Source organism: Caretta caretta, chromosome 2, assembly GCF_965140235.1.
Source record: "Caretta caretta isolate rCarCar2 chromosome 2, rCarCar1.hap1, whole genome shotgun sequence".
Classification (NCBI taxonomy): domain Eukaryota; kingdom Metazoa; phylum Chordata; order Testudines; family Cheloniidae; genus Caretta; species Caretta caretta.
The window spans coordinates 258,387,440-258,413,313 of NC_134207.1; the positions used below are offsets into that span (position 1 = coordinate 258,387,440).

General features: G+C 46.4%; 1 protein-coding gene across 2 annotated transcripts in view; it reads right to left on the reverse strand.

The window, feature by feature from the left end:
* LOC125631188 (cryptochrome DASH) overlaps positions 1-25,874 on the reverse strand; it is a 30,534-nt gene continuing 4,660 nt past the window's right edge. The window contains exons 4-14 of one of the 2 annotated variants that reach the window (XM_048837485.2): positions 24,536-24,666; positions 23,119-23,267; positions 21,938-22,026; positions 20,404-20,477; positions 18,335-18,424; positions 16,789-16,868; positions 15,885-15,944; positions 14,153-14,310; positions 5,315-5,434; positions 3,420-3,596; positions 1-1,959 (exon numbers count right to left, since the gene is read on the reverse strand). In XM_048837485.2, coding sequence (XP_048693442.2) covers positions 1,849-1,959; positions 3,420-3,596; positions 5,315-5,434; positions 14,153-14,310; positions 15,885-15,944; positions 16,789-16,868; positions 18,335-18,424; positions 20,404-20,477; positions 21,938-22,026; positions 23,119-23,267; positions 24,536-24,666 — 1,239 coding nt within the window. In that variant the 3' untranslated portion in view covers positions 1-1,848. The remainder of the gene's footprint in view (positions 1,960-3,419; positions 3,597-5,314; positions 5,435-14,152; positions 14,311-15,884; positions 15,945-16,788; positions 16,869-18,334; positions 18,425-20,403; positions 20,478-21,937; positions 22,027-23,118; positions 23,268-24,535; positions 24,667-25,874) is intronic. The other variant, XM_048837486.2, reaches the window with a different exon arrangement.

The following is a 25,874-nucleotide window of genomic DNA, read 5'->3' on the forward strand; positions in this document are numbered from 1 at the left end:
TTTTGTATTTTTATGTCTGATTTTATTAGCAAGTAGTTTTTAAGTGAGGTGAAACCGGGGTACGCAAGACAAATCAGACTCCTGAAAGGGGTACAGTAGTCTGGAAAGGTTGAGAGCCACTATTCTAAAGCAACCAAGTCAAACCATTTAAGACGTTTTGGACAAGAACTTGAAGTTCTAAATGGACCCAGAATAGGACTGGTTGCCGTTACTGAGCATACAGCAATGTTTTGAAACTGATCTGCGTGTGGTATATGGCCTCAAACTTTCAGGCTGATGCCACAGGCAAACAGAACTACCACAGTGACCCCACATCAGATTCCAAGGTGAACCGAAAGCACTATGGAGGATACAGTCAAAGAGAACAGGATCGAGGGAACGTGATCGCTCCCCTCTATTCAACATTGGTGTGGCCTCATCTGGAGTACTGTGTCCAGTTTTGGGCCCCACACTTCAAGAAGGATGTGAAAAAATTGGAAAATGTCCAGCGGAGGGCAACAAAAATGATTAAGGGACTGGAACACATGACTTATGAGGAGAGGCTGAGGGAACTGGGATTGTTTAGTCTGCGGAAGAGAAGAATGAGAGGGGATTTGATAGCTGCTTTCAACTACCTGAAAGGGAGTTCCAAAGAGGATGGATCCAGACTGTTCTCAGTGGCAGCAGATGACAGAAGGAGGAATAATGGTCTCAAGTTGCAGTGGGGGAGGTGTAGGTTGGATATTAGGAAAAACTTTTTCACTAGGTGGGAGGTGAAGCACTGGAATGCGTTACTTAGGGAGGTGATGGAATCTCCTTCCTTAGAAGTTTTTAAGGTCAGGCTTGACAAAGCCTTGGCTGGGATGATTTAGTTGGGGTTGGTCCCGCTTTGAGCAGGGGGTTGGACTAGATGACCTCCTGAGGTCCCTTCCAACCCTGATATTCTATGATTCTGGCACCTCAGATCAGTCATTCTGCCTTCTGATCTCTATCAGAAGAGAGGAAATCAGGAAAGTAAAGACATTCCAATGCAAAGGTTTAAGTTGTACTATGGAACAGTGTTTTTAAGTTTTACACCCTAAAGCATGTTAGCGTAAGGAAATTCAGTATATATATTTCCAATGTATAAAAAAGTGAACACTTTCTCCAGTCTGTAATACGAGGTAGAAATCTGGCTACAGCTATAAGCCCCAGTACAAAGCAAAGGCACTGGAAAAGAAGTCTGACCACTTGACAATAACAAGATGACCCTACTGTTACAGTTAATAATTACTTAGTTATGAAGCCCCTTTCAACCAAAAGCACTTTACAAAGTCACTCATCACCCATCTCTGGGATAGAACACATTAGCTGTTTAACAGCTCACAGCAACAGTTTGAAAGCAGGAAGTGAAAAATACCAAGTCAGATTATCAACAGGTGTAAATCAGTGTAGCTTAACTGATTCAATAGAATTATGCTGATTTACACCATCTGAGAATCTGGCCTTAGTACATCCAGTTGATTTTTGAGGGGCATTTTGGTGGTGTAATTTCTACCCACTCGAATTTGGCCAGAATACAAGGTTAACACCTCTGTTCTTGTTAAAGGTGTCACGGGATTCTTAAAAGTACAAAGGACAAAGAACTTCAGTTCCCTTCTGAATCCCAATCAGCTGGCTCATTAAGAAAAGAATTTCCTAAAGATTAGAGGTCAAAATCTTGATCCAGTTGAAGTCAATGGCAAAACTCCATTGACTTCAATGTGTCTAGGATGTCACCCTTGGTTTACTTAGATAGTAATCAGAGAGAGAAGTTAGCCATGAATAGTAACCATTGTCAGCTGGAGTTCTCAGCAGGCAGTCATTTCTCCAGAAGTGCAGGGACTGCCTTCACGATAAATCTTTGTTGCGAGAGAAGTAAAAGTCCACCCCTCTGTTCTTGTGTTGTCTTGGCGTGTCGGAGGGATCTTTCCTTCCCCTCGGAGGATGGTCTCTCTTGTTCTGTTAATTGAGAGAAGGGCAGCGAAAGTTTTTGATTGAAGCTAAAAGAAAGTCTGGTTTTTATGTTATAAAGCAACCGAGACATCTCACAACCGAGACATCAGAAAAAAGGGTAACATGTTGCACTTCTAGCCAGATGAGAAGCAGAGAGAAAGGATGATCCAGTGATTAGGATGCTAGCTTAGGGCTTAGAGACAGGGGTTCAATTCTCTGCTCTGTCAGACTTCTTGTGTGACTTTGGGTAAGTCACTCTGTGCCTCAGTAAAATAGTACTTCCCTACCTCACAGGGGTGTCGTGATTCATAAAATACATTAGTGATTGTGCAGTGCCCAGATGCTATGGTGATAGGGGCACAGATGTTCCTGAGATAGCTAGATGCATGCTGAGGAGGGGGAGAGAGCTGAAATGTGACTCCAATCTCACTTTACAAAAAGTTTAAAAAAATTGGATTCAAATGTTCATGCCGAAAAATGATCACCCTTCCCCCCTGCCACAAGCAAGGGCCACTAGCCAAGGGGCTATTTACAGTCAGTCACTTTTCTGATCTCGACTGCACACTGAAACAAGAGAACTGATTATTCTAACTCTCAGAGCCAAAGCCAGGGGGCCTTTCTCAGACAAAGGATCTCACTAATGTCATGAGTTTTGCCTGAGTCAGAAATTTGGAGTTGGGCCCTCAGTACCCAAACCCTATATGAAGGCTAGTTTCATCCTTGTACTTGGTTTATTACACTACAGAATCAAACTGTCCTGTGACAAGAGAGATAAGGAGGGGAACAAAGTAATGAAAACTTGTGAGATGAAATATACAGCTATTGGGTGAGAACAGCAGCAGCATGGTCAGCAGATGGAAGTTGGCAGTGCTCAATCCTAAGACTGAGCTCTTTATTTGTTAGTTTTGCTGCATTTTCTAAAAGACAGATCCACTCTGAAAAGTGTGTTAGTACCAATGGCCTCCTGTGGTCCCCTGTTTAATGGGTCACTAATTCCAGATCAGATGTGTCTGTTTACAAGTCCAAAAGGTATTTTTGCTAGCTGCCGGCCCCACAAACTCCTCCTGGGATCTGAGAATCAAGCTGGGTTCTTTTCTCCTCATACACAACCACCGGTCATAAGGTGTCTGCAGGCCAAATTAAACGTTCAGAGACACCTGTGAAATCTCATGGCTTTCAATAAAATTGCACAGGTATAGACTGATCAGAATTTAGTAAGCAGTGCTGTGATAGATGCACAAGTCAGAATAAAATATAATCCAGCTTCACACTCCAGTTACATGGATATCAAGAGTTCATTCAAAAGTAATGTTGTGCCCAGTCATGGACCCTTTAAATGATGTGGATTAAACCAGTTTTCCAGTTATTTCTCAAATGTAAATGGGAGAGAACTGCAGAATTTACACCCATGTTTAGAGCAAGAAACAACAAACTCCCTAGCTCAGTTGAAACTTCATAGTACTCACAGGCCTCTGCTTGATATGTCTGCTCCATTCCCAGGCCAGGACGACTGGCAGTGGATAGGTCTCCCCTAAAGCTATCCCAGCTTCTGAGAGATCTGCGTTGCTCAGCGCCCAGAGTGTGTGTATCTCCCCTCCCTTTACACACTGTATTTCTGGAACCCACAGTCGGACATAATCTCCCTGCAAATGGAAACAGTGGTATTCAGGGGGATTCACTCAAACCAATATGGCAGGATATAATAATCTGACTTCCTACAGTGCCTTCAAAACAAAGATGGGAAAGCGCTTTATTAACTAAAGAATGAAGCCCCATGAAATGGGGACGCATTAGCCCCATTTTTCAGGTGGGAAAATGGAGGCACTGTTGTGTCAGGGCCAACATTTTCAAACCCTGGAGCTTTCTGTTAGGCCTTCAAATCCATATGCAGGCATCTGAATAGGTGGCCTGATTTACAGAGATGCCAAATACGTGCTTCAACTCGGGGTGCTTAAGAGTCCCTGGGAGCTTTTGTTCCTAAACCAGAAATAAGCCCCACTCCCTGCTAGGACACAGGAGGCAGCAGGGATTGCGACTGTGCAGGACACCATGAAGCTGGGAGTGGGGGCTAAATTAATCTCCTCCAAAACTCTGGTTCATTAGGAGGGGGTAGGAGTATGAAAGGGATGACACAAGGTGAAGGTCAGGGGAAAACTGACTGTAACTGTCCTTTTATCTCATGGCTGTGGGTTTCAATGCACTATGAGGTGCATTACTGTGTTAGGTGATCAATTCCAACCCTCCCATTATTCATTTCTGTGTTTCCCATGCAGCTGGCCTGTGTTTGAGTAACACATTGCACCATGTCTTGATGATATGACAGTTACCTGGGGAAATGGTCATTGAACACAATGCTGGTAATGGGGACAGCCATAGAGGCAGACTTCCCGAGCCAGGTAACAGACTCTGAATGCCAGATCTCCTCTTGCCCTTATCACCACTCATCAGGAAAGGCCTGCAGTCCAAGGGATTTTTCTAGCAACAGCATCTATTGAGTAGCTGCTTCTGCATTTAATTTTCTTCAGTACTCGCCTGAATATAAACAGCTCAGATTGTAACACTGGCTTAGCTGTTTCAATACATGCATTCGCTTTTTTATACCGCTGCCTGTCTCCATAGCGTTTGAGCAAACGATTAGCTATTCTTTTGTTATAAGCTCATCATGCTCATTTGTCTCCTAGACAGATTTCACTCATCTGTCTCTGCAGCTCCACTCAGCGCAGAAAGCAGCTCTTCAGAGGAGACAGGCTAAGTGGCACTGGGGCTAAAATATCAACATTACAGACTGCCGGATTCCCTGCTGAGGAGAAAAGAGCCCTGAAAAAACAATTCCAGCCAGTAATCATGCCGGTGGGGGTACCCCGGGGGACGAAGACACATTCACACTCTGCAGCATACCCCTATGACTTCACTGCAGCTGCACCTGCTTTTGCCTCTGGCAAACTCAATCTTTGCTCATTAAAGAATGAAGATCAAACTAAATGACCACTGGTTTCAGGGAGCCTAATCTGGCTGCTTTTAAAATAAATAAATAGGATCCACAGATGAGTAGACCCCGATTTTCACACTTGGGAGCCTAAAGTTAAGCACCTACCTCCATATTTAGGTGCCTAAATGAGTGACCTGATTTTCAAGAGTGCTAAGCCCTCAGGCAGCTTCCATTGAAGTCAAGCCCCAAGAAGGGTAACTGCAGGGCCTCACTTGTGAAAATTTGACCCAGGTGACTGTGAAGTCAAATCAAAACCTTATGTGCCATTTCCATAGTTGCTGGAGTTTTGGTTTGTTACCTGCTGGGGCGAAGTGGGAGGGAAGATGAGGAAGAGAACTACAAAGCACTGGGACATTTCACCAGGAGACTTACGTTGCTGTCATAATCCAGGCCTTGTTTAATCATGTTAAACTTCCTGTTTTCTCTTGGATCGTTTCCAATTCCAGCGCTATATAACCAGTTTCCATAATTGCTGCAGACATCATAGTCCACCTTAAACACACACGGAGAACCAGTAAGAAGGGCTGGGTCTGCTGCTCAGCAAGAAAAGGGCAGAGGGAGGAAAATCATGTAGAGACAGCCATTGCTCTGGCATCTGAGACTTGTCTACATACAACACTATGTGGTACCATTAGAGTGGTACAACCACCCCTAATGTGGACAGTTATAGCAGTATAAAGGTGCTTGAACCAGTATAGCTATTTCTGTATAGGAAGGGGAACAAGTTATACTGGGGTAAGGCTCCTTTATACCAGTAAAACTGCCTCCACACTAGGAAGTGGGAGAGGATGTACCACTTTAAATATTTGTGGGGTTACACCAGTAAAAAATCTGCACACAGCCCAGGCCTGGTATTGATTGGCCCTATCATAGGGTGTGGCTTCCCCCAGCACTCCCTCTTGGCCAAGCATGGTGCACTTGGCACTGACTGCCTCAGTTTCCCTCCCTGAAGTGAGTCTTAGCTGGGGCACTGGAACCAGGGAGGCCAAAGTGGCCATGGGCCCCCACACTTTAACAAAGGAACCTAAGAGCTGTGCGGAAAACGATTGATTTTGCCAGGGCCAGCCTTAGGGGCGGGCAACGTGGGCAACCACACCACCCAGGGCACTGTGGTCAGGGGGGTGCCCTGCGCAGTGCAGAGGTATGCACTGCCAGCAGGCAGGGTAGCATCCAGAGCAGTGAGTGATAGCGGGGAGCGCTGCGCTCACCCTGCTCCACAGGGGGCGCAACGGCCTCCGGGACCCACCGCGTCTCTCACTGCCCTTTAGGCAGCATTTAAATCCACCGCTCATCCAAGTCCCTCCGCCCCCATCCCAGCAGACTCTGGTACACCCAGTGCCCAGCAGTTCGCTCCACAGCACCGCTGGAGAGAGGCTGCTCCTGGGCACCCACTCTCTTGTTCTGCCCTTGGTGGCGCTGGGGCTGCGGCTCCCTCCGGTTCTTCTCCCTCTGGCAGCCGGGACAGGACTTTGCAGCAGCTGTCGTGCTGAGTGCAGGGGCCGGAGTTCAGTGAGCCGATCCCAGGGGCTCTGGCAGCCTCCGCCCCACCTCCCCGCACGCTCTGCCCCAGTCCCGCACGGTGAACTGCTGCAGAGTCCAGTATCCCCTGGGACACCTGCCCCCAGGGTCTGGGATCCCCCACGCCAGGGGATACCTTCTCTATGGCCTGGGATCCCACTGTACCCCCAACCCAGAATCCTCCCGCCCCAGAGGATACATTCTCTGTAGACCGGGATCTCCTGGACACATCCAGTCCCCAATCTGGGATCACCCCTGTCTCCTAGGGACACACCCAGAGCCCCCCATTCACCTGGGCTTCCTCCCTTCCCACCACACCTCCCTGGTGCGGTTTAAACTGCCTGCAAGAAGCCATGGCTGCACCCCTCCCCATGTACATCCCCTCTCCAGAGCCCAGGGCACAACATCCTTCTCCCTCCACCCTCTGGTGAAACAGTTTCCCCCAAGACCGTGGAGGGGAGAATCCCCCTTGGCTGGGGCGGCATGTAGATCTCACACTGCCAGGAAGGTGGCCCCTGGGACTGTTACCCTGCTCTGCACATCTGCAGACCTGTTAAAAGTCTCTGAGTAAGGATAAAAAGGGGTAAAACCACAAGGGTGATGTCATGGTAGGTGTCCACTATAGACCACCTAACCAGGAAGAAGTAGTGGATGAGGCTTTTTTAAACAACTAACAAAACAATCCAAAGCACAGGACTTGTTAGTGAAAGGAGATTTCAACTCACCCAGGCATCCATTGGAAAAATACAGCAGGGCACAGATTAGCCAACAAGTTCTTGGAATGCACCGGAGACAGCTTTTTATTACAGAAGGAGAAGAACGTGACTAGGGGAGAGGTTATTCCAGATTTGATTCTGACAAACAGGGAGGAACTGGTTAAGAATCTGAAGGTGGAAGGCAGCTTGGGTGAAAGCCATCAAGAAATCACAGAGTTCATGATTCTAAGGAATGGCAGGAGGAACACCAGCAGAATAAAGATGATAGACTTCAAGAAGGCAGACAATAGCAAACTCACAGAAGTGGTAGGTAAGATCCCGTGGGAAGCAAGTCTATGGGGGAAAAAGAGTTCAGGAGAGATGGCAGTTTTTTAAAGAGACTTTATTAAGGGCACAAAAGCAAACTATCCCAATGTGTAGGAAAGATACCTAGTATGGTAAGAAAGCACACTGGTTTCACCAGGAGATCTTCAAAGACGTGAAACTTTAAAAAGTCACACAAAAGGTGGAACTAGGTCAAATTACTAAGGATGAATATAAAAAGCATGTAGGGACAAAAATACAGTCCATGGCTCAAAACAAGATTAAGCTAGCTGGAGACATAAAGGGCAACCAGAAAACATTCCACAAATACATTAGAAGCAAGAGGAAGACCAAGGACAGGGTAGGCCCATTACTCAATAAGGAGGGAAAGACAATAACAGAAAACGCAACAATGGCCGAAGAACTACATGCCATTTTTGTTTCTATTTTCAAAAGAAAGGTTAGCAGTGATCAGAAGGCTTTTGATACTGTCTCACATGACCTTCTCATAAACAAACTAGGGAAATACAGATTAGACAAACCTACTATAAAGATGTGTGTACAACTGGTTGGAAAACCATACTCAGGTAGTAATTATCAATGGCTGGCAGTCAAGCCGGAAGAGCATCTTGAGTCAGGTCCTGCAGGGATCTGGCCTGGGTCCAGTTTTATTCAGTATCTTCATAAGTGATTTTGAGAATGGCATTGAGGCTACGTTTATAAAGCTTGTGGATGATACCAAGCTGGGAGGGGTTGCAAAATTTTGTTCCTTGGGGGCACATTATCTATATAAATAAAGACAAGTAACCCATAAATCTCCTTCCTAGGATGGTTCATTCCAGACCCCCTGCCCTTTGAGGGTGAGGTGCTAGAATCCTCTGTTCTCCACAAGATTTGAATGCTAAACAAATCAAAAAGAAAAGGAGTACTTGTGGCACCTTAGAGACTAACCAATTTATTTGAGCATGGAGCTTTCGTGAGCTACAGCTCACTTCATCGGATGCATACCGTGGAAACTGCAGCAGACTTTATATATACACAGAGAATATGAAACAATACCTCCTCCCACCCCACTGTCCTGCTGGTAATAGCTTATCTAAAGTGATCATCAGGTTGGGCCATTTCCAGCACAAATCCAGGTTTTCTCACCCTCCACCCCCCCACACAAATTCACTCTCCTGCTGGTGATAGCCCATCCAAAGTGACAACTCTTTACACAATGTGCATGATAATCAAGTTGGGCCATTTCCTGCACAAATCCAGGTTTTCTCACATCCCCCCCACCCCCATACACACACAAACTCACTCTCCTGCTGGTAATAGCTCATCCAAACTGACCACTCTCCAAGTTTAAATCCAAGTTAACCAGAACATCTGGGGGGGGGGGTATCTACAACCTATCCTAAAGGATGACCCAACACTCTCACAAATCTTGGGAGACAGGCCAGTCCTTGCCTACAGACAGCCCCGCAACCTGAAGCAAATACTCACCAACAACCACATACCACACAACAGAACCACTAACCCAGGAACTTATCCTTGCAACAAAGCCCGTTGCCAATTGTGCCCACATATCTATTCAGGGGACACCATCACAGGGCCTAATAACATCAGCCACACTATCAGAGGCTCGTTCACCTGCACATCCACCAATGTGATATATGCCATCGTGTGCCAGCAATGCCCCTCTGCCATGTACATTGGTCAAACTGGACAGTCTCTACGTAAAAGAATAAATGGACACAAATCAGATGTCAAGAATTATAACATTCATAAACCAGTCGGAGAACACTTCAATCTCTCTGGTCACGCAATCACAGACATGAAGGTCGCTATCTTAAAACAAAAAAACTTCAAATCCAGACTCCAGCGAGAAACTGCTGAATTGGAATTCATTTGCAAATTGGATACTATTAATTTAGGCTTAAATAGAGACTGGGAGTGGCTAAGTCATTATGCAAGGTAGCCTATTTCCTCTTGTTTTTTCCTACCCCCCCCCCAGATGTTCTGGTTAACTTGGATTTAAAACTTGGAGAGTGGTCAGTTTGGATGAGCTATTACCAGCAGGAGAGTGAGTTTGTGTGTGTATGGGGGTGGGGGGGATGTGAGAAAACCTGGATTTGTGCAGGAAATGGCCCAACTTGATTATCATGCACATTGTGTAAAGAGTTGTCACTTTGGATGGGCTATCACCAGCAGGAGAGTGAATTTGTGTGGGGGGGTGGAGGGTGAGAAAACCTGGATTTGTGCTGGAAATGGCCCAACCTGATGATCACTTTAGATAAGCTATTACCAGCAGGACAGTGGGGTGGGAGGAGGTATTGTTTCATATTCTCTGTGTATATATAAAGTCTGCTGCAGTTTCCACGGTATGCATCCGATGAAGTGAGCTGTAGCTCACGAAAGCTCCATGCTCAAATAAATTGGTTAGTCTCTAAGGTGCCACAAGTACTCCTTTTCTTTTTGCGAATACAGACTGACACGGCTGTTACTCTGAAACCTAAACAAATCAAGTTTCCATTGAAGGGAGCCAGTGCTGTCTAGTGGTTATAGCAGGGCGTAGGAGCCAGGACTCCTGAGATCTATTCACCTTTCTCCTACTCACTCACCGTGAGGCCTTGGGTGAGTAACTCATCCACTCTGCATCTGAGCTTCCTGCTCTGTAAAATGGGGATGCCAGGACTTATCCACCCTCATAAAGTGATTTGAGAGCCTCCAATGAAAGGCACTACCGAGTGCCAGAAATCATCAACTATTATTATGATTATTCATTCCATGATTTACGCACAGTACAGTTCTGACCACTAGCTGTGTGGGTATGGGAAATTAGTTATTCTACACCTTTCATAGTAAAGGATCCCAAAATGCATCACGTAATTCATACATTGCATATAAGAATCACGTCATCCATCACTGAAATGCAGCCACCCTGGGGGATAATGAAAATACAGTCCCCATTTTCCACTGCAGTGACAAAGAATGCCAGAATGCCATATATATCCTGAAACTGAAGCAGGAATTTACGCCGACTGTAGTTATTCAAACTGCAATTTGTCCAGGACACCCAGGCTAACACTGCTGCTTTTTCAAAAAAACCGCCAGTTCTTTTAGTGCCAGTTGCTTGGCATCAGGATATGGGTTTTAAGGGTCATCTGAAAGAGGGTGCATCCGCGACACTGGGTCAGCATGGACTTACAGGACAAAAATGTCACCAAACTGAATCACCAACCCCGCTTTGTACAGAGTTCCCATCCAAGTGCTGGCCCAGCCCAGCCTCACAGCTCAAGGTGCTGTTGAGTGTTACAAGCCTGAAGCGAGCCATGGAAATTTAGGCTGCAGCCAAGTTTGTGTCTACTGTAGCTTCAAGCTTCCTGTAAGTCGCTGCGAAGCCAACGGCATTGTGGGGGCCAGCCCCAAGCAAGCACACAGTTGCTGCGTTAGTTAGGAAACTCCTTCTTGATCTGCAGACGACAGGCCAGGAAGCCATGGCTTAGCTTTGTAAGATACCCACAGCCACGCTCTGCCTGGCTAGCGGCAACCATGCTGCTGCCAACATGCCAGATACACGATGCTGGTGGGGTAGGGAAGGAAGGATGACATTAGAACTCCCTTCTCTTTTTTTCCCCCCCCCCCCCGTCCATGCCATTAACTTCTGGGGCCAAAACCAGCGTAGGTGAGGTTGGAAACTACCCAGCCCCAGATTTCATAACTCAGCTTGGTGAGAACAAACGTAGATAAGAGACACTGCTACCGAAGTGAAACTGTGCTCTTAGCAATGCCCCCGGAGGATGGGTGAGAGTCGAAGAAAAGCATACCAGGAAATGACTGGGGGGGTGGTGGTATCTGGGAGTTGGCGTTTAGTCATCACCCTTATGCAGTGATGCCAAGGATTCACTAGAACAGGCTAATGCCTTCAGGTGAAGGTGGAGTAGCTGGAAGCTGACAATACCGCCTGGCACGGCTGCCTCTTACTGAGAGCCCACTCATGGCCAGAGGTCCCCCTGAAGCACCCTCCCTCTGATCTCTTTCTTCAGGGCCCCTCACGAGCTCCACAGTCTCTCTTACGAGGAGAGCCACCCTCCACTTGGGGCTGACTTAATGACCACAAGCCGTTCCACACAGTCCTTAACATCCCAAAAACTAAACTCTGCATTGCAACCAGAGAGTTCACGCTGACCTTCTGCCACCCACACAGAGCTCAGCCCCTGCCAGCATCTGTCCTTCACAGTCACCCCCCCTAGTCATTTCTACCAGGAGCTCAGGGTACTGGCTCTAGCTTCCCTCTCCTACCACCATCTCACCTGTGCTGAGGGAGAAGGGTGTCTATATACTGCCCTCCTACAGAGAGCGCCTCTCGATTGGCTGGAGAGAAGGGAGCCCTTCCCCAATTTTACTCTACAGGGCTCCTGGTCCAGGGCCCTTAAAGGGACACTGCCCTGGGTCCCCCCCACTTCCAACTACTAATTCTCCAGGACCACTTCCTCTCTTCCACTACAAGGCCATTTCCTGGATCTTTGTTCATTCCAGCTACCTGGAATGGGCTGTTCTGGTCCCCCTGTGCTCTCAAAGGGCCAGTAGGCCCCATTATAGCCATTGCCTTTTCTCTGTCTAGAAGACTTCAGTAGCCAGAGTTCTCAATATGGACCCCTACACTAACATCAAGTTAACTTGCCAAAAATACATGCTTATTCTATTTCTCTGGTGCCTTTGGCCCAGATCCTCAAACATATTTAGGCACCTATCTACCTTTGAGGATCTGGCTCCTGTCCCTAGAATCTGACCTAAACAAATCAGACAATTGTTAATATTTTATTTTTTTAAAGTTTGCTCAAGTGTGGCAGGGTTCTGGCTAAATTCCCACATGGGTAATTGCATTGATGCCTGCTTACTTAACATCCCTTTAGTGCATTCAGCTTTCCCACCTGGTATGCATCATTGCTGGCACAGAACAGCTGCTGTGTTCCACCCCAGAGGTGGCTGCATGTCAGCAATGGGGAAGCGAGACAAATATACGAAGGGCAGGTTCTGCTCTTGATTAGGTGGGTGCAACGCCCATTGGCTTCACTCAAGGAGGCGAATAACTCACAGAAAAAGTCACCAAGTAAATTCCAACAGTGAGTCAATGTGAGGAAATCACAACTGCAAACACTTTCCTTGCACACTGTAATGTCTATGGAGCAGTGATGTGCTAAAATAGCAATGTGCTGCAGTGAGACTGTGTGGCTCATTAGCTCCCCATGGGATGTCCTGACAAAATCAGGGACAATCTCAGAGAAGATACAAACCTTTGATCACTCCACTGGGGGTTTGGTTAGAGGAAGATACTATCGCCCCACTGTTAGTGTTTTTAATCATAGGCATTAATGCAGTGGTGCTCTCTCTAAGGGCCTAACCCAAAGCCCATTGCATTCAGAGGGAGTCTGTTCATTGACTTCAGTGTGTTATTTATCTGTATTATTTTAACACTAGGAGCCCCACGGGGTGAGGTTTACTTCACAGTCTCAGATTCGGTCTCACGGTGATGAGCCCAGCACAGACAGATACGACTCAGTGTGGTGGGACTTAGGCACTTTTTATCCAGAAACAACCAACGCGGAGGTGAAAAACCACCTTCCCTACTGAATGGTTTACAGCAGCTGCCAAGCTCCGGGTCATGGAAGAGCAGAGGAGGACCAGATAAAGTAGAAAAGCCTCAGTTCAATAAAGCTAGCGAAGGGTTTGGTTCTGGAAATGCTAACTGAGAGAAGCAGAAGCTCCTGTTAAACAGCGAGTGAACCTTCCTGCCTCTGACTATGAATGTCATTGTTTACGTCAAACATGAAGGTCCCTGATACTACAAACATGACCAGGCATAACGCCTACTACCTCGAGTTTCCCACTGATTCTACCAGACTATGCCTGGCTGGCAGTGAGTGTTTACAGGATCAGCCCCTAAGACTAGCTACCTTGTCTAATCTTTCCCTCTCAGGGGCTTTTATAAGGGAACAACATTTTCTACACTATTATTTATCTTGTGGGGCCCCAAACAAGATCAGAGCCCTGTTGTGCCAGATGCTGTACAAACACAAAGTGAAGGACCATCCATGCTCTGAAGAGACAGCAATCTCATTAGACAAGACAGACAAGAGGGGAGAAAAGAAGTATCATCCCCCTGTTACAGAGGGGGAACTGAGATTCGGAGCGTAATTTTTCAGAAGTGCTGAACATTCACAGCTCCCATTGACTTCATCTGGAGCTGTGGGTACTCAGTCCTCCTGACAATCAGGCCCCTTGTGACTTGCCCGCGGTCATTCAGGGAGTCTGTGGTATCGTCACAAACTGAACCCAGCTCTCCTGAGTCCCAATCCAGTGCCTTATCCACAAGGCTACCCTCCCTCTCTCGTTACATTAGAAGATCTGAATTCTCATTGCAGGCATCAGAGCTACATCTCAGTTGATGGCAGCCTTACCATTGCTCTGGGCAACATACCCTTTCCTTATCAAAATCTTTGAATCATATACTGAGAGTGCCCTAAAAAGAGTAGACTAAATTATATGATCTTTCTTCGAGCAAAGCTGCTATTGAACTCAAAGGGCGTTCTGTTCCTTTAAGGCCCATGCAAGATGGCCTGTTGTCAGCCACCTGCAAAGAGAATCACAAACCACTCCAATCACACGCTGAGTTCGGTCTTACCAGCAGGTACTCAAACCACTCTGCCCCCATCCTCCAGTCCAACCCCAGGTCCTTGGTGAGAAAGCTGGCAACATTCTGGCGCCCTCTGTTGGACATGAAGCCGGTCGCTGCTAGCTCTCTCATGTTGGCATCTACAAAAGGAACCCCCGTTCTTCCCTCTGCCAGGACAAGAGAAACAGAGCGGGGATGCAGGATCTTTACTCTTTCAATTGTAGTCAATCTGCAGCTGTGTATATATGGATATCTACTTGGATCAAGTGAGTAGGATCCAAATCCATGTGTAACATGAGGGATAGAACTCTCTCATATGGAACAGCCCCATAAAATTTAATAGAGATGATAACAGTAGGGTTCTATAAAAATTAAATAGGGCTCTGTAGAAAGGAGCCTTGGAATGGGAAATCGTTATGATGGAGAAAGTGATGGATAGTCTTATACCAGGGTCAATCAGATCTTACAGCATATAGTCACCAGGTTTTGAATTTGGGTAAAATAAAGAGAAAACAATGAGACTGACCACACACAGATGGTTCTTTTAAAGGTAACAGTATGAAGGGACATATAAGGTAGCTGGTTATATCTTTGAAAGCTAAATCAGGTGATATTAGTAGGAGAGATATATGGAAACTCTTTTATAGTAATGGATACGATTTCTTCTGCTTGTGTGGAAATGTGAATTTATTAGGTTAATGTTAAGAAGGACAAACATCGGTATAAGTTCATGAGTTCACAGATTTTAAGTCCTGAACGGATGACTGATCAATTTGAATGATTATATTTTCTATTCATGTACGGTAATGACAAAAAATAAAAAAAGTTTTAACTAAAAGAAATGAAAGGATCCTAAAGGCCTATAGAATTTAATGGCGGATTAGATCTATTTTATAGGTTTGTTCACTTTCGTATAGAAATCTATAGCTGGCATAGTAGTACGTAATATTAAACTCTGCAGGAAGGATTAAAAACGTGGCGAGGTTATCGTTGTCTATGGAATTCTATCGGACTTTTCCATAAGGCAGAACTACAGCTCTGATAAGACAGGCCTCTGCCACTTGAGCTGAAGGAGAATCAATGAGTCATATCATCCCCCCACTCAGAGGTGATGGAAGTAAAGGAAATCCCGATACAACGACCCATAGTTAGCATCTTCTCTCTCAAGCCTACCGAACGTCCTCCCCACTGGCACCACGCCGCTGAGCATGGGTGATCAGGGAGGAAAGCAGCTCTGTGCAGCAGCATCCCCTGGCTGACTCTGGTTTTGTCCTGCTCTACACCTCTGAATGCTCTGAGAGGAGGATGCAAGCAGAGTGAGGAACCCAGGGATCAGCATAGATACCCCAGCACACCATGAGGGGCTTCTGGGAGCTTTTCCCTCCCTTACACTCCCTGAGTCACAGTCAGCAGGTGCAGGCTGCCCTCTGGGCGAGGAAGCAGAGAGGATCATGGGGGCCTAAACATTTCCTCTCTGGTTCGACTATCTAACTAAAACGCATTGCATATATGTGTGCATGCACCTCCAAGGGCAGAACTTGGCCTTTAGCATCTAGTAACTTGGTCCTGCTCCTGGGAGGTGCTCAGCAGCTGCTAGCTATCCTCCACTCACACTGAAGTCAAGATAGGGCTCTTTATTGCTAAACAGAGTCTAAGTTTTGGAGCCTGATTCTGCTCTGCATTACATCAATGTAAATTTGGGCTGACTTTCCTCAAGACTGCGATCACAGTTTCAACTGACCTTTCCAAGCGTCCAATAGCTTGCGATCTTTCTTCCAAGGCACCTCTTTATCCTGCAGTCCTGTTGGGGAAATGAACGAAGTGTCAGGAACACCAGCACTGACATGCATAAGGACTAAACTAAGCCACAATGACAACATGAGATGCTGTAGTCGCCACTATAGCTTGGGATCAGGCCAGCTCACCAGCTCTCCTGGTGATCTGCAGGGACCCATGGTGATTACACATTAGAGTCGAAAGCAAAATTCCTGTTATAAATACTTTCTGGGCCTGCTCCTGTTCCCTTGAAGCCAATGGGATCGTCGGCTAGGGGAGCAGGGTCAAGACCTAGATTATTTCAACTGAAAATTTTAAAGAATCAGATTCCCTTTATACTCCGTGCTTGGTTTGCTATTTGCTTTTCTCTCGGCACGGACAAAGAAAACCCACCAGTTAGTGCCGTTCTCTGCTTCTCTTGCCTGACTGGCCTGAGGCTGCAGTGCTGGGAGTGCACAGATGGCAAGGGAACTTTATGCCCAGGCTAATTCCTTTTGCTCATATTGATTTTTTTAAATCTCCCAACGCCATTCTGTAGACTTTGTAAAACCAATTCTTTACATTTAATAAAACCTAAATGTTGGGTTTAAACTAACTGGCAGAGTTGCAAGATGTTCAGGGCAGGAAACTCTCTCTATGTGTTTGTACAGCACCTAACACAATGGGATATCCATTTCAGTTTGGGCCTCTAGATGACAGAACAATAATAATGACTTCACTAAGTGGAAGACAAGGTCGGTTGCCTATGTAAGGCCCACGGTCCAAGCAATCGGATCATAAAACCCCTTTGATATCACCAAGACTATTAAATGGCAACGTGAATGGAAAATGAAATCAACACGCCTTCAAAGCATGCTACTTAAACTCACCTTTCAATAAGAAAATCCTTGTCCCGTACTTCAGGGCGACAAATCGGAAGTAATCCCTCCACAGGAGTTCGAATATGACCCTAAAACACATCAGCCATGTCTCCATTTTTGCCTTTGATCAATATAAATACTGGGTGAAATCCCGACCCCACTGAAATCAATGGGGACTTTGCCACTGACTTCAAACGAGCCAGGATTTCACCTGCTGTTTACCTAATGGAGTCACTAATAACATCCCGTGTTTTATTTAAGTCAGACCACTTTGCAAACATGGTCATGTTAACAGAGGCAAAAAATCTATCGGCCTGACTTTTATCATGAGGATTAAAATAGAAAAAGACCTCACGGAGTGCAGTTTGCAGATCCCTGTCCAAACCCCACTCCAAGGCTTGAACAGCACCACTTCCAATCTGCTCTCCACTGGGGTTCAATTCTTCACTTCTGGGAGGTACTGAGGCCCTGACTTGGCAAAGCACATGCATATTCTTAAGCACAGATTTCAACAGGAGTTGAAGGCACTCAGCACCTTTCAGAAGTGATCACTAACTAGCAGGATCAAGTCTTTGGTGCTCACAGTTGCCTGACATGTAAAGTCAGCTGCTAGCCATGCACAAATGGCTGGTTTTATAGGCCATGGCTCCTGGACGCTGAGACCAGCATCAACCCCTGGCTGGTCACGAATGTTCTGCTCATCTGATGTTTCTGCTCACAAGATCTCTCTGGAAGTCTGGCTTAGGTTATAGGCCAGGACACAGTGCCAAATGCTTTAAAAAAAATCACAAAAATAGAAAAAAGATTTTTTTAAAACATCCACAATATTTTTTTTCCAGTCTTCTCAACCACATCTAGTGTTAGGCCCGGATCCTGCAAACACACGTGAGTATACTTAACTTTACAACTGTTAGTAATGCCACTGAAATCCATGGGACTACTCCTGGTATAATAGCTAAGCAGAGGCATAAGTGTTTGCAGGATCGAAGCCACAGACTGCATGTTAAGGCTCTCAGAAACTTGGGTGATAGGTCTGATAGAGCAGGCAGAACAGACAGATTTTATTTTATCACATTTCAAATATGGGGTCAAATCCTGCCCAGGTTACTGTCATGAGAAATCTCATTTGCTCCAGAATGATCTTGTTTGTTAATCATTATTTGGTCTTACTTCTCTCATTTGTACAGCATCTTTGGGAATGATGAAATAATCACTTTATAATTATTACTTTTTATTCGTAAACATTATTTCCAGTATAGTGTGAGTACCTCATTATTTCCTCGTAATAATAATAATTGCTGATCATTTCTACTTACAAGACACCCAATGCCTCTCGGTACCCAGTGCAATCTAACACAGCCAACTAACCAATATTAGAAACAGAAGCTCAAATGAGGCCCAGCAGCAGTCAGAAGACAGGCGCAGGAAACACTAATGTTAATCAAAAACAGTAGTCCTGACTCCTGAATCATTTCCTCTTATAGTCCCGTCTACAAACTAGATGCAAGTGTACATTTCAAAGAAAGAAAGCCTTGTTGATCTGGTTGTGTCCTACCAGTATGTGCTCTGATTTGCAGTTCTCTCTTTTTCATACTTCCGGATCTGCTCATAAATATATCGGGGTGAAATACAGCCTAACGCCAGCCTGTAAACACAAGGAAAACATGTAAAAAGCCAGAACATTATAAGGGAATGAGATCTTTAAGTACACACAAAGAGAAAGGAAGGATTGCCTTGTGGTTAAGATGCTGGACTAGAACTCAGAACACCTTTGTTAAATTCCCATTTCTGCCACTGACTCTCTGAATGACCTTGGTCAAGTCATGCAATCTCTCTTTGACTCAGCTTCACAGTGGGTGTGATAATCCCTCCCTCACAGGGAGAAACTCATTCATCTCTATGTTCTACAGTGATGGGAGTCATCAAGTACCTAAATGGATAACTTTAGATAGGTAAATTTGAAAATTTTGCCCTAGGTGACTTGCCCAAATTATTCAGTGGTTTAGTGATTTAACTAGTGAAACAGTGACAAAACCAGAAACGGAACCCAGAACGTCAAATTCCCAGTCCTCTGTTCTAGCCATTGGCAAACCCTCCTTTGAATACAAGTCTATCTATGGTACTTATATGGCCACGCTGATTCTGGACACAACAGTGAAAACAGCAGGGATTTGAGAAGTGCTTTTAACCTTGATTTTACATGAATGTTATTCGAATGCATCTTGACTGGGCAGTCATTCCGGGCATTTTCCACCGAGCTAGTGGAAATGTTTAACAAGTTGATGAATTTTGAAAAAAATATGGAGAAATTTTCCAAAAAGTTTTCCCAAGTTTTTGACCAGCTCAATATTTCTATCTGAGAAGTCAACTGGCAGCTGCAGGAAAATGTGACTGGCTGGAATTCTATTTGACCATTATTACTTTATCCTCCAAACGCCATTCCACGGCTCTTACATACACAGAGACGTGACTGATGGTTCTCTGGAGCACACAGTTTTGTGTGAACACCTTGGCACATGGACCATCCTTATTCCATTTGGAAAGCACTTAGCTCATTGTGGACTCTATCAAAAATAAATGAGAATTCATGCGAACAACATCCTGTTACAAAGCAGTGGCCCATTAAAGAGCCACTAGGTGGCACCAGTCTCCACAGACAGAATATAGATCCCAATTTGAAAAGGAGAAATACCAGATTGGAATAACTTCCATTGTTATGTGCAGTGAGGTTATAGCTCGTTTGGTCCCAGGATATTAGAGAGAGTAAGCTTGAAAGCTTGTTTCTTTCACCAACAGAAGTTGGTCCAATGAAAATCATTACCTCTCCCACCTTGCCTCTCTAGATTTTAATAAAACACAAGAATGTTCCTAGTGCGCTGTAGCCCACAAAAGCTTAAATTTGTTAGTCTCTAAGGTGCCACAAGTCCTCCTTTTCTTTTTCCTAGAAAAAAAAGCTCTGATTGCAGTTCAGTCAGGGAAATGGGAGTCTTTAATACAGTGTGATCCTGTACCCGACTGGTTGCTCACTGATCAAATACTTAACATGCCCCCCTCAAAGCCCCGTAAACATTAGGGCAAATTTGGCTCTGTTACGCTAGTGTAAATCTGGAGCTAACTCAGTACCTCCCAGGATTGGGCTTATGGCCCCTACATAAAAAAGTATCATGTCTTTAAAAAAAAACCAAAAAACCACAGATCAGATACTCTAATGTCCGCTGGTTGCTTTGCACCACTCCTGCAGTGCAGAGTGGCCATAAACCCAGCAGATCCGGCCAGTTGAAGATGACCTCTGCCGGGCTTCCATGCCACTGCTTGATCCCAGCTTTCAGTGCAGCGGGCCCTGCCCCGGCATTTCCATGCTTCAGCAAGTCCCTGCTGTACCAACAGTCCCTTGGGGGCTGTCAGCAACTGGCATACTCTGATGCAGCCCTGAGGCTATTCAGCTTTGCCCTGGGACTCAGAGCCCGCCATAGGATCAGGGACAGGGGATAAAGGCATTTTACAGCTGCCTTTGCATCCCACCCTCAATAAGCTGTGCCAAGGGCATCTCAAACACAGCCACAGATCTAAGCTAACAGAACTTGATGTTTCAACAGCCAAATTAAATCAAGGAAGAATAGTTACCATGGTGCAAACTTGGTTGAATAATCTATTCCTATCAGTCCATTTCGAGTCTCCTTGTAAGATGCCACTAGGTTCTATCCAAGCAATAAAAAAGAAAAAATTAAAACCATTATATGGGCAGCCTGCAACTTATGCTTTCCTGGATGTTTGAGATGGATATTTGTGCAGGGCAGTGCTCCATCCAGTGACTGTCTAGCAGCATTATTCTGCTGTGAAATTATTTCCTCTGATGCACAATATTTAATGGCCCCAGAAGTTTTTATTACAGCTCCTGGATTATGTGTAATAAATTCTGCTTCCTGCTTTACTTTGTAGTAGACTTTTACAAGCACAATGGAATATGGTCTAACTGATCCCTACTGGTAGTGATCAATCAATGAATCTGAATCAAGGATTAATTTCCAAAAGCCAGTTGCTGCGATAGCTGATGGGCTGGCCCCTTGATCATTTGGATTTGAGGATCAGACTGGAAGCAATTTATTTTGATTTTTGACTGCCCCGTGGCTGCTGGTAAAGGGTCACATTCTGATCTCCATTACACCCATGCCACCCAGATTTGCACTTCTAGGGCCAGATTCTCTGGTTCCACATCATCAGGTGCAAGGGATCCTGATTTTCTGCCTGGTCCCCAGTTCTCGTGCATGTTACAGCAGCCTATGGGCTGCTCTAACTTGTGCTGGGCTAACACCAGCTACACAAAGGCAGAGTGCATCACGCTCCAGCCACTTCTCCCAACCTGACATGCTCTCTGTGCTGGAGGATGATGGGGTACAAGGGTCAGCTGTGACAGCTCTACACTATCTGGGAACCCAGCCTGAGTAAGGAGGACACCTAAGGGTTGATCCACAATAAGTAGCACCACCATGATTGTATGAGTGTGAAAAAGACTGAGATTGAGCTAATCTTCTCTGACCTGCACAGGAAACATTAACAGGCTTGCCTATTATTTGTTTCAGAAACACAGCAGCCGCCATCCTGACCAACCCCAGGTTCCTGCTGAGGTGAAAGCACAAACCCCTCCAGCTTGAGCTAAAGACCTAGGTTCCCAAGACGAGAGCTGTAACAGACCTATATCCCTGTGAACTGGACACAGAGACGGACATCTAACCCACACTCAGCAGTGGGTTAGATAAACATATTCTGTTTTCTTTACCAACTAATCTGTGCTGGGGCCTGGTGCACAGTAGACTGCACAGGAAAATCACCTTGCACCGATGTCATGGAGTACACAGGGCCTTAGTCTAAATCTAGGTAGTGAGGCCTAGTGGATAGGGCACTATTCTCTTCCTGGCTCTGACCTGCTGGGTGACTTCAGGCAAGTCACTGTTTGTCTCCGTGCCTCAGTTTCCTCATCATCATGGAGATGACGATGCTGACCTTCTTTGTAAAGTCTTTTGAGACCTATGGAGGAAGAGTGCCTCACAGGCGCTAAGGAAATCCTAGTGGGAGTTGAAACTGCTGCTGTCCCCACCAGAGTGTCAATGTGACAGGAGGAGGTGGGGGAGGACACTGTCAAGAAAATGCACACACTTACCGTATCCCAGAAATAATGCTGCAGCCTCATTAAGGCCTGGGTCTCTCCTCCGCTGCAGGGGAAGGCTGTTCGCGGATCCGTCAGGGGATCTGCAGTGGAAAGCACCAGCTTGTCAGCATGAGAACGAGCTCAAAGGTAGGGAGCTCAAAACCCACGGGAGAGTTGCCTTCGGGGCTGCGGGTTTGATTCTTGCCGCGTCAATATGGAAACATTGGTCTCTGTGACAAGTGCATGGGAGCTCTCCTCTATGTAACCCCTTTAAGCAGCAGAGCCACATATGAGGGCTCCGAGTCTCCTAGCACTGGAAGGTGCTCTGTTCCAGGTGGCAGGGACCTATCCTTTTAGAACATGCAAGTCCCACGATCAATGCTCATTGATGGCCCATCCGTGGGGGAGGATGTCACTACACATCCCGAGACACTGGCAGATGTGACAGTGCTTTGTCCTTCTATCCTGCCACCCAGGGGTCTCCAAGCACTTACCACTGGGAGTGCGAGTTCCATTTCAGCAGCTCATCATACACAGCTTTCCAGGGATTAATGTGAAAGTTCTCTAGCTTATGGCACAGCCATTCTCAGTAATGATGTTAGGTGGGGCTAGTCTCTGCTCTCAGCCAACACGCATTCTGCTCCGCGTTCTGACAGATTGCTTTGTGTGTGTATAGGGGAAAGCTAATCAACATTAAGATCTTTCCTTTCAAAACTGAAGTTAATTTCTAAAGTATTTCGTTTTGGGTTCACTGTTTGAAATTGTTGGGCAAATCTGTACATTAATGCATAAGTAGCCAAACCATTTGAAGCTTTTTCCAATTACTTAGATTGTAAATTCCTTCAAGTAGGGACCATCTATTTGTTCCATGTTTGTACAGTGCCTAGCACAATGGGGTCCTGGTTCTTGCCTAGGGCCCCTAAGTCCACAATACTACTAATATTACTACTAATAAAGTTAATAAATTTAGCTTCAAAACTCTTTACAATTATTCCCTTTTAAAAATAAGTAGACAGAGGCAGAGCCACATGTAGCCCACATTTTCAAGAGTGGTCACGAGTTTGGGATGCTTCCATTTTTGGGTGTCCCCCATGCAACTCCTTGGGATCCGATTTGCAGAGTCGCCGAGCACCCACAACTCCACCTGAATTCAATGGGAGCAGCCAAACTGGTTTGTGTCAAGGTTTTCCTACCCTTCTGTCCAAACTCCTCAGGCACGGGGATGCATCCGTCTTCTACCCCTGGGGCCAGAGGCTTTAGCTGATCTGCCATCTGCACAGTGGGACGGACTTTGGCCTGAGCCTCCACTGCTTTTCGGAACTGGGTATAGACATCAGGCAACCTGCGTGGATTACAGCAGTTAGGACTGCACAGGCCCTCACAACTTTCCCCACACAGCAATACGCTACCACAGCGCAGTAACTCTTTGAAGGGGTAGGGTTAATATTTTAACTGTGAGCTTGTGACCTTAGGAACCCCTCAATGCCTAGTTGTAAAGGGTCCAACGTTCTGTAGCAACTCCGATTGGGCCTGACAAACTCACTATACCAAACACATTGCTGTCACCGTATTTATCTATGTAGAATGCTGTGTGAGGTATCAAATGAAAGCTTCTGATACACTGGTCATTAATATCATTGTGAATGGTATGTACAAACACTGTATGAGGAATTATGGATACTTACTGATATTATGCTATCAAGTCTGCAACCAAACCAAGGGAGAAACTGGTTTCTTCCAGACAGGAGGAAAGGTAGTTATCCCACCATCCCTAATGTACATTAAGGAAGCCCCATTTGGGCTGAGGGCCAATCTCTGTCACCAGAAAAGCAGCTCTGGGGGATATCTTTGGCAGATGTAGTAAAATGGGGGGCGGATGAAATGATCTGGATTTCCTCGGTTCCTCAGCACAGGGGTGTGGGAGGGAAGAAACCCTCAGTGCTGGGCTCAGAGAGCAGGTCTGAAAGAAGCCAGGGCCAGCACTGCCAATGCAGAGTCAGTCTGCTCCTATCTAGCCACTACACTAAATGCAGGGGGCTACTCTGAGCACAGATGGCACTTGCCCCGCTGCCTCATGACCCAGCTGTGAGCAACGGCTCAGCCCTGCCCTGCAGGCACTGCAGTAACCCAGCTGTGTGGGCACCAGGCAGCATAGGACAAACAAAGAAGCAACAGGAGCAAACTGTGCCCTGGGAGGAGGCGAAAACAAATAAATGCCCTCCCATCACTGGTGCACATAGGCCAACAGGCCCCTCCCCTCCTGGTACAGAGGGGCCAACAGGTCCCTCCCCAGAGGTGCTGGTGGGCCAACAGGCCCCGCCCCTGCCCATTGGTGCAGGTGGGCCAACAGGCCCTTCCCCTGCCCCTTCCCTCCTATGTGGTGCACGTAAGCTAAACAGCCCACACACACACCCCCTGGTGCATATGAGCCAAGAGGCCCCTGGGGCAAAGCCTCAGCTGGTGTACATTGTTGTCATAAATCCATTAAAGCCAACAGAGCTATGACAATTTATACTGAGGATCCGTCCCCTGACCTGGCAGTGAACGCAGTGGCAGAGGGAAAAATGGGCAGCATCCCCACGCACAGAGTGAAGGCAGAGATCAGCCTACCTGGAAATGTGGCTGAACGGCAGGTCGTCCCGGTGATAGAGAGTGGATGCCCAGAAGGTCTGGATCTTCACCCCATGCTGAGCGCACACTCGCTGCAGCGCCTTCTCTACGTCCAGCTCCTCTTTCGTCACCTAGCACCAACGGGGACAAAAACAGAGAGATGCTCTTCTGTCTGCGCACCCAACGTGCAGCTGAGAGCATCTGGGGTGCCTCATGCACACTGACCTCCCACTCCTATGTCCTCCCCTTTGCCAGATTTGGCTTTGGCCTCAATCCCTCGCACCCCTCCCTTTAAGAGATGAGCACAAGCAAAATGCCAACAATTCCTAGACATTATATCCTGGGTTTCATTTATTAGATCAACACACATCAGCTGTACCCAGCTGCCCCTCGACCTGTCTGCTATTACAGCCTGATCCCGCACTCATGGTAGCCAATGAGAGTCCTGCCATTGACTACACAGGCCTTGCATCAAGCTCTTAGTTGACCAATTTCTTGTAGGCATCATAAAAGAGTTGGTTGTTGGGAAGGAATTTGAAGGAGAAGAGGAACAGCTCAAGGAGGGTGATTCACGTGCAGAAGGCAATGTGGCAGAAGGCATAAAGGACTGGGTCCATGGCCCACTGATATCCAGGGGCATCTTGCCACTCACTGCAGTGGGCTGTGCATCACGCCCAGACAGGGTTGCAGGATGGATGGTCGAGACAGGTGCCATTGGCGGAGCCAGGAGTCCATGTGACAAGATGGGGTAAGTAGGGAGGGGCACAGCTGTGATGGACCTTAAACGCGGATTAAACTGCTTGTGCTGGGTGGATTAATGGATTTTTAAATCCAGATCAAGGCAAAGGGATGAAGTTCTGGCCTTCCCAAGGGCTGTGGCTAGGGTTGCCAACTCTGACTGAAACTATTTCGGGAGATTTTTTTCCCCAGCATGACGTGGTGTCATTTCCTTAAAATATCCTATTAAAATCTCCCGGATTGCTTTCAACAATTCCCCGGGAGATCGATGCTGATTCCAGGAGACTACAGGCCACTCCTGGAGGGTTGGCAACCCTAGCTGTGGCTGTGATTCAGATTGGTGGCTAGGGACATTGCAAGTTTCCAATAGCCACTCACAATTAGCTCGCTGAGAATATGCTGACACAGCCCCCATCACTGCCCCAAACCATACACCTGGCTCCCTCCTCAGCCCTGTTCTGGCCTCTGACACGCAGTTGGTCAGTTCCGATTCCATCCAGAAGAAGGTAGTGGTGGCCCCTACGAGCCAGCCAGTTCATCATCATGACACTTCCACTTCTCTGACTGCAGGAAAATAGCCTGCTTCTCCCTCCTTGCCCCT